This window comes from Oncorhynchus keta, chromosome 2 (assembly GCF_023373465.1).
Source record: "Oncorhynchus keta strain PuntledgeMale-10-30-2019 chromosome 2, Oket_V2, whole genome shotgun sequence".
In the NCBI taxonomy this organism is placed as follows: domain Eukaryota; kingdom Metazoa; phylum Chordata; class Actinopteri; order Salmoniformes; family Salmonidae; genus Oncorhynchus; species Oncorhynchus keta.
Window position 1 is genome coordinate 66,334,128 of NC_068422.1, and position 8,995 is coordinate 66,343,122.

The 8,995-nt window shown below is 42.1% G+C and overlaps 1 protein-coding gene across 2 annotated transcripts; it reads left to right on the forward strand.

Annotated features, from left to right (window-relative positions):
• Positions 1 to 207: 207 nt before the first annotated feature.
• On the forward strand, positions 208 to 7,996 carry LOC118362325 (secretory carrier-associated membrane protein 5-like). 2 transcript variants are annotated; one of them, XM_052480924.1, is made up of 7 exons: positions 208 to 512; positions 1,059 to 1,114; positions 1,321 to 1,446; positions 2,955 to 3,111; positions 3,376 to 3,477; positions 4,036 to 4,153; positions 4,353 to 7,996. In XM_052480924.1, the coding sequence occupies exons 2-7, from the start codon at positions 1,108 to 1,110 to the stop codon at positions 4,542 to 4,544; spliced, it is 702 nt and encodes a 233-aa protein (XP_052336884.1). In that variant the 5' UTR covers positions 208 to 512; positions 1,059 to 1,107; the 3' UTR covers positions 4,545 to 7,996. The 2 variants fall into 2 exon arrangements, with proteins under 2 accessions (XP_052336884.1, XP_052336894.1); XM_052480934.1 differs by having other exon boundaries at positions 1,324 to 1,446.
• Positions 7,997 to 8,995: the final 999 nt, after the last annotated feature.

Here is an 8,995-nt window from a genome sequence, read left to right on the forward strand (position 1 = left end):
GAAAGATTGTATGCCAATGACTAACCATAATACCTACTACTTGATCATTATTGATTAATAATCCCGTATTTGATTAATTTCATAAACATTAATTTGGTGATCATTATGAGTAAAAGGATCGAAGCGCACCAGTAACACCAGAGTATGTCACTGTTGACAGCGGGCTATTAACTTCAGCACCGTGGAGAGCAGCCGCCATGGCACAAGGGAGAGCCAGATAACGATTGGATAATAATGTTAAGACGCCGAAATCGCGAGTAGAGAGCAGTGTGCCTATTGGTCAGGACTGATGGGACAGCAGATTCACGGACAATGATAGGACAGCTACGGGCATTGGAGATGCATTACTTCCACGACCTCGTATAAAAAAGTGAAATAACAGTGATTTATTCTACTTTATCTCTTCATTATCAAGCTTTGTCATTCCTCATATTCGATGTGGTGGAACTGACAGCATGCAGCCGAGGGACAGGCCATTGTAAATAGCAACAGTGCGCTCAGGACAGGAAGAGGTAAGCAGATTATGTTTCCAATGGAAGTCCGTTGATCCCTATCAGGATAGCACTAATTTCAAAGATAGCGGGTTGACCTGAAGAGAGTACCGGTAGTATATCGGTCTATTCAGCGAATTCAAATCAAAACACCACGAATGTTAGGCTATGCAGACTGATTTAGTAAGTCTCCACTTTTACTCGCACACCGGAAGGATCCCAGTTCTTAAACCCTGAAGAGTCACCATTGAGCCGATGCCACCAACACGACTCCGTGTGTGTGTCAGCAAATCTCTTCAGTCGAATGTGACAAGTGACAACGTTGAGATTATAGATCTTGAAAACACTGGATTAAAGCATAGCTACAGTATGTCACAAGTGGTGTCACACATAAGCTGCACGCTGACATAATTGATCCATCTCTTTCTGTCAGTAGTCTTTGTTTAATTATTGTGTTAGACCTACTAATGTAATGTGCAAATACATTTCACCAGTGAGTGCAAAAGCTGATTGGTACTGAGTTTTAGAATGACTGCATTTACAAAGCTACACTTTCTTTATTTGTAGGTTCAAGAGAATGAGGACCAAAACAATCTGAAGAATAAAATCAACAGTCATGGCTGGTAAGGATTTGCATTCCATATAAATCGACACACAGTATGCATATGTTTTGGTACATTATCATGGTGTTCAATGAAAGTCATTTACTTTATGGTTTGGCTCTCATCAACCAACCAATCATACAAACAATATTATCTAGCCTAACATGACACACCTGCAAATGCTACCAATGTATTATTGACTCATGAAATGATTGTCATTTCTCCAGCAGAGAATAACTTCCCTCCAATACCGGGGTTCATCCCCCTGCAGCCGTGTTTCTACCAGGACTTTGATGAGGAGATCCCTGAACAGCATCGCACCATGTGCAAGAGACTCTACCACCTGTGGATCTGTGAGTGCCCACTGCCCACTACCCACAGCCCACTAGCCACTGCCCACTACCCACAGCTCACTAGCCACTGCCCACTACCCACAGCCCATACTAGAACAACTCTAGTCAGCCACACTGTTATAGAGTCCACATATTTAGGGGTTATGATCTCTTATTGCATATACTTGTTTCACACTACTGAGCTGAGCCAAGAGAGCCTAGCCAAGCTGCACTGCGCTGGCCTGATTACTCATCAACCATAGTTGCTGGAAAGGAACGTGTTAAAAGGAAAATAAGTGTGCCAGGACAGTACGGTTCAGGAAGCCACAATAGTGTGAAACAAGTTTCCCCTCTGTGCAGAGTTTCTGTGTAGCACACTCTCCAGAGTAGCCTACTGTTTAGATTAGATCATTGTGGTGAACACACGGGAGCTGACAGTTAACCTCTCCCATGCCACATGGGTTGTCTTCATCCACCACAGCTACAAAGAATGACGGAGGGTGTTCTGGTTTAACTAGATATGTGTATATCGGTGGTGGTCGGTGCCGTTTAAGATGAGGGAAGAGCATTTTTTTTTTTTATGAGCACGAGCATGGACAAAATCAATTCTTTGGTGACGTGAATATATTTCGTATAATTTTATCTAAAAAGGATCACTTTTCCACTGTTTCACTATTTACATTTTCCTGAAATTCACTGAGTATCTGCCTTCGCTAGTGTGTCTGTCATCCAGGCCCATGGGATGATGCATATGCTGCTACTTCTTCACATTTAATGACTTATATTTCATTCTCTCTGCAGATCCCCCCCCATTAAGTGATAAACATGTAAACAGGTATTCTGTACCTCTGTGTTTGCACTTATACACCAAATCCAGTGATGATGGAATGTTGTGCTTGCTCTGCATGTTTGATGTTTCTATGAGTTTATGTGTCCATGATTTCAGTCATTCTAAACTTTAACCCCTTAAACTCACCTCATTGAATAGTCACCCTTGTCACATTAGATGTATTGGTCAAGAATAGACAGAATTGTACAGAAAACTCAAAGGTATTCTTTGCTCAACTTAACCAATTGAAATACTTCTAGCCTTCACTTTGTTTCTTTGCCTGAGATGAAAAAAAGACTAATCACTTAATGGGTCTATTATTATAGCTCTGGTTGGGTTTGTAGTTTGGATGAAGGGATATATCTTCCCTTTGTGGACCAGTAATTGAAGCTGATTGGCTGCCTGTGGCAGTTCTGTGGAGCAGGCCGGAACTGAACCTCTAGCTCACGCAGTGCTTTAAATTACAACCAATTTGTTCTTAAGAACAGTAGGTTTGCTAGATTACTGAGACTTAGAGCAAAACAGAGAAGAGAAAGAAAATATGGACATCTACAGAAAGGACACCCAAGGAACCGGAGTGGACAGAATGTGCACATTTATCTGAGAGCTGGTTCCCTGACTGGGGTTATACTGTATTATACTTTGGCATTGTTCTACTGGTGTGTATAACAGTGTGTTCTCCTGGTGGCGTGTTTTATAGTGTATGCAATCACCCTGGCTGTGAATCTGGCGGGCTGCTTTGTGTGGATGCTGGGTGGAGGGGGTGTGACAAATTTTGGCATGGCCATCATATGGTTGATACTCTTCACCCCCTGCTCCTATGCATGCTGGTTCAGGCCCATCTACAAGGCCTTCAAGTAAGTGGATTTCATACACATCCATAAGGTATCCAAGTACCACTAGATCTTTTTAAGCTATAACTAGGGCCCATAGTTTTTCTTGATCAGGCTATGTGGTCAGGAAAACCCCCCAATCTTACTATGACACCATTATGCTTGATCATAGTGATATACCGTCAGTCAAGGGAAATCAGTTACCGCCAAGAGAAATCTAACAAGTACCACACTGTATAATGTGCTGTGTGTCCGTGTATTTACAATTCCTTTTTGTCATTCTCCGAGGACTGACAGCTCGTTCAACTTCATGGCGTTCTTCTTTGTGTTCATGGCCCAGGTGGGCATCAGTATTATCCAGTGCATAGGGATCCCAGGCTGGGGAAACTGGTAAACTGCTTACACATTCAAATCACCTTCAATAATAAGCCCATTATAAATGATTATACACATGTATAAATGCTTTGAAATGTTCCATAATGTATTATGAAGGAAAGTTATTGTGTTACCGACAAATGTTTAGCCAAAACATTTATGTCTTTAAAACAACAGCAGTATAACCTCCTACATTACCACATCCTGTCATATCATTAACAATGCAATAGATGACAGTCAGGAAATAGCCTCACTCAGGACATTTATGACTCCATTCTGTCATTCTGTCTGAGTTTAAGGCTGTTAAGGGCTAAATGTCACCTGGCTTCACTTTGATTATCAGATATAATTGTAATGGCAGCTTCCATAAAGTGTATAAATGTCAACATTCAGAAATGGATGGTTTTATATGTGGGATATAAAATGTGTTTTTTTAAGGCTGATCCATGATATTAGCCTGCTACATAAAGTGATCATGATCGCTGTCAATGTTTGGAAGGTCTTCCTAATTTTTGGTATACTCAGTGTACACGAGCAAAAGGTAACTGTCTTCTTCTTCTCTACATCTCTCAGCGGCTGGCTGGCCACCATCTCTTTTTTCAGCTACAACCTTTGGATCGCCTTGCTGATGCTCATCCCCACCCTCTTTTTCACTGCCACGGCAACGCTGTCATTCATCGCCCTCACCAAGGCAAGTTAATATCATCTGTGTTCCGTCACAACCATGGGACACGTAGAGCATGAGGATGTGTATGGTGATCTTTATGTCAGTCACTCATGCCCAGTGTGCCGGCTGGTGCATAGGGCAGCAACAAAGGTCTCCATTGCTCTCTGTCATCTTTATGTGCAGCCTGACATTTTCCTGTCGTCCCACTGCTCCCTCTCTCCAGGTCCATAACTTCTACCGTGGCAGCGGGGGCAGCATAGGCAAGGCTCAGGAGGAGTGGACCACAGGGGCCTGGAAGAACCCCCACATCCAGCAGGCAGCGCAGCAGGCAGCTATGGGAGCCGCCACGGGGGCCATGATGCCGGATCAGCAGTACTCCAGCAACACCCCACAGTACAATGACAACCAGATGTAGGGGATAAAGTGGAGGGAAGCATGTCAAAGCAGGAGCAGGAGTTTGGTATCTGTTTATCCCATCCCCCAAAAAGTGTGTCTTTATCACAACAGCTCTTTCTATAGGGCAGGGGTCTTCAACCTTTCTTGCCCAGGGACCCTCTCCCAGGCACACCGGCAACTCAGGGACCCTCTCCCAGGCACACAGGCAACCCAGGGACCCCCATCATACGTTAGGGATTTTTCTTCTTCTCACATGTCTTGTCTTAGCATCAAGTGAATGATAATGTCAAGGAGAAGTAATCAACATTTCAAAAATGAATAGGACTTGGTAGATTGTTTTTCATTATTGTAATTGGGGAAGGAAGTCTAACATAGCCTATTAGCTTGAAAGGTAACTCCAAATACACTAAGAGCTGCTGTTTAGCTGGTTACACAAAGGTTAGCCATATGTTTGTAAAAATGCATGTCTAAGCCAAGAAAGCTTACCAGCAGCCAGCGACACTTGACGCACTGGTAGCCGATATCAGATACTCCGGTGAGTGTAATTGGCTCCAATAAGTGTAATTTGCTTAATATTAGGAGTTAAGAAATAATATCGACATCATTAGAAGGAAGGTATTCTCCTCTTTTCAGCTGTAATCATTTATTATATTGTTGCTAGCGACATACCCCTTCTATAGGGCACTACACTACACTTCCACACGATACCAGCTGACTCTGAACACCCATAACGTAAAGACATTTCATGTTCTCAGCATCTACACTGAACTACAGTATCCGGTTTCGACTGTGTGATGTCATATTTCTGCTTCCACTGCTTTGTCTTGGTGCGTCACATCAAAGACGTGTCCCTATCTTATGTCACTGTGTTAGTAGGGCCCTGTGGCCACATGCACACAGCACCAACTCTGCTCGTCAGAGCTCATTCTGATCACCCACTATCCTCTCCTCTATGATCTTCGGTTTTGGTTTTTGGTAGCCTCCTCCTGCTCATGACTTGTAAAGTCATGCTCATGATATAGTATCTCAATTATATATTTGCTTGTTTTTTTCATAGTAAGTTGCTGGACTCTAGGTTTTGCCGTGAATAAATGTAGCCACTGGCTGTAGGAAGAGAGCCATGTAAGACTGTGTTTGAGTGCAATACTATTCACTTTTAAATGTTTATTTTTTTATTTTTTTAAATCTACTGATTTCAAAGCGGATAAAAGCGGTTTATTACAGAATGTAGCACTGGGATAACTTTAATATTTTACCAGGAGTGTTTATGTACAGTAGGAGATGGCGTATTTGGTAATAAATATGTATTTTAAGAATGTATTACTTTGTATACTAGTGAATGCCAGCTGATTGAACAAAACGGACTCTCCTCTGAGCCATCAGGGTATTATTTTCAGGTAAAGCAGAGCTATAAACACTGGGCACAAACTGTGAACCTTTGCCCTTCACGTCCATGTGTATGTTTTTGATAGCTTATATAATATGTATTTAAAAGGAACCCATAATCCTGTTTTTGATTTAATACTGAGGAGGTAGCGAGATTTGGAAGTCCACTTCCTTCGAGTTTAACCTGGACGTTGGTGTTGATGTCCCTGGGGCTCACTGTGTACGTTCATCGGGCTCGCTCAGAGGCTGTTTTAAAGAGACTCAATGGAGAGATAACTGTGTGCTACCAGCTCCTAGGCCTGAGCTGAAAGATTACAGGCCAGTCGCATTTATCCACAGTCATGGAAATGGGACTTTCTTCTAACTTTCTTCTGAAAGTCTGAGAAGTAATGAATGAAGTAATGAATGCGTACCAAAACACAGAACTCTTTTTAGGGGACTATTGTACAAAATGTCTTTAGAACAAGGCTCTCCAAGCCTGTTCCTGGAGAGCGCTACCGCCCTGTAGGTTTTCGCTCCAATCCTAATCTAGCACACCTGATTCTAATAATTAGCTGGTTTATCATCTGAATCAATTAAATTGCAACTGGGGTTGGAAGGAAAACCTACATGAGGGTATCTCCAGGATCAGGGTTGGAGAGCCCTGCTTTAGATAAACATGTAATGTCTAATGTAAATTAATCAATGTGAGCTATAAATTAATTGCTAGGATTTCTCGTTGTGTTTTGTGTTGAATCTCAACATGTCTTAGAGGGTGTTCTTTTTTTAAACGTGTGTAGTTAACGTCTTGTCTAGGGTTGACAATGTTAGACAGCAGCTTTGCATTGTATGTCTTGTTGTACCATTGTTTGACCACATAGGGGCGCCGATGGGTCCTTTTATTTGTATGAGAGAAAATCCCTGATATCCAAGCTGCCTGCACTCAGATGTCTGTCTATCCATACGGTAGACTTTAGGTCTATAGCTCAGTCAGTATTCAGTCAACAGCTCAATGGTTCCTCCTGTTCCCAGGTAATAGCTACATGTGACCAGGAAGGAAGGGAAGAGATAGAGCCTTACATCTAAGTGGGCTCCAGTCAGCCGCAGCCTGGCTCATACTGCCCTCCTGCCACCTCTCTCTCTCTCAGGGGCAGATGGCTGAGCAGGCGGTCCCCGTGAACACATTACAGTGTGCTCTAAGCTGTAGGGGAAGAGTGAGACATTTATGGCACGATTATGGGTGGCACTTTCTCTGTGGTAGTAGGGGTTTGAAAATGACCTAAATGCGCTCCTATTGAGGGAAGAAGAGAGAGAGAGCAGTAGAAAAACAGTGTTTCCCAGGTGTTCATTAGTTCATGTTCTAGCTAGATCACTAACCTGGCCTAATCTATATATACCAAGGCCCCTTAACCCCTCAAGTAGCTGTATTCAACATTATTACAGTATGCAAATTATTTTAGAGAAATCCCCCAAACCTATACTTCCTTTCTCTCCTACATCTAAAAGGAATTAGCTATGTACTCAGTACTATGTACTTTGGTGTAAGCTATGCAGATAACCCTTGACTATGGAAGGGTTGTGTTTGTAAGTACAGTTGTTTGGGCTTAGATTAGCCTGTGACTGATGTAAAGGTGTCTAGAGCAATGTTAGCTTAAACTGTGATATAATCAGTATTCAATAAGCTCCGTCTATGCAGTAATCAAGCAGAGGCATTGACCAAAGTTTTCCCCTGGTACACGTTCATGTGCAACCACCACAGCTCACACAGTACCAGCAGACGCTGTTGCTTCTTTGTCATGTCCATGTCATTAAATGTGTGGGAGATCATTGAACCAGTGGGATATTCCCCTTATGCTTATGCTGATAATGTGAGATGGCGTGGTCATCTTGGAGAGACAACTGGACAGCACAGTTAGAAGAGGACTTTTATTCTAAAGTGTAATTGTTACGTACATTTAAAAATGTTGTCTTGTCGTTTTACGTTTTGATTTCCCTTACGGACATTAAACAAACTCTATTCCATTTTATGCCTTGAATATATACAGTGGGGTAAAAAAGTATTTAGTCAGACACCAATTGTGAAAGTTCTCCCACTTAAAAAGATGAGAGAGGTCTGTAATTTTCAGATTGCCGCTTTAAGATCCCGTTCAAATCTCTAACTTCCTGTCTGGAAGTTATTCATGTCACTTGTTTACCCACCGTATCTGTGCAGATCGTTAATCTGCGGTCACGAAAGCATCTCACAATGTATGGCACCTATTTGTTGCAATTGCCTTTTCTTCGTTTAAATCAAACATTGGCATTTCGTAATTAAAATGTGATGTTGAAATACTTTCCAAAACACAACAAATGAAACCAAGAAACATTTATTCTCTATCTAGTGAGAAAACCTAGTGGGAGCCTGTGCATCCAGAGACTGCCTATAGGTGGCAGTGTTGATCCAGTGTGAGTGAGGGGTGCGCTGTTAAACTGTTCAACCAGTTGTCCACTGGGGGCAGTATACGGTCTGTGTTTTTCTCCTCTGCCAGTGTGTGATTTCCCCAGATACACAGCCCTGAACACAAACAGAAAGAAATCCCAGATAGTCAAGGTGATAAAAGCGATATGGCCAACATTTACTTGTCTGGCTAATAACTTTACTCTTGGTAAACTCAAATTTACTGAGCACAATTTCACCCTGGACATCCTCTGAGAAGGTGTCTCATCATAGATTAGATTCAAAAGCCCTTTAAATGGATTTATCCGTGGATGTCCCCTTGCTTTCCCGTTCTCCTTATGTTGAGAGTGATAGAATCACTCAGAGGAGCTGGAGGAGAAATGACACAGTGATATAGGCACCCAGAGGACCCACTAGCAGTCAAGGACCAGCCCTGTTATTGGTATAAACATTAAAAGCCATCTGTTGAATTGGACTCATGTTTTATGAAAGAACAAGTCAGATAGATGCATTCTGGTTAATATGAAATAGCGATGGTTGGCAGCATTGGAATTGCATCATTGATTCATAAACAACTAAGGTTGTATAGTGATAGTGCATATCATACTCAGCATGTTATAAGCATTTAGTAACATTAATAGTATTTAGACAGTTGCTCTTTTTAAAAC

Coding starts and splice junctions, on each gene's coding strand:
- LOC118362325 (XM_052480924.1), top strand. Junction 3,112..3,375: donor CCCATCTACAAGGCCTTCAA/GTAAGTGGATTT, acceptor TCATTCTCCGAG/GACTGACAGCTCGTTCAACT. Junction 3,478..4,035: donor ATCCCAGGCTGGGGAAACTG/GTAAACTGCTTA, acceptor TACATCTCTCAG/CGGCTGGCTGGCCACCATCT.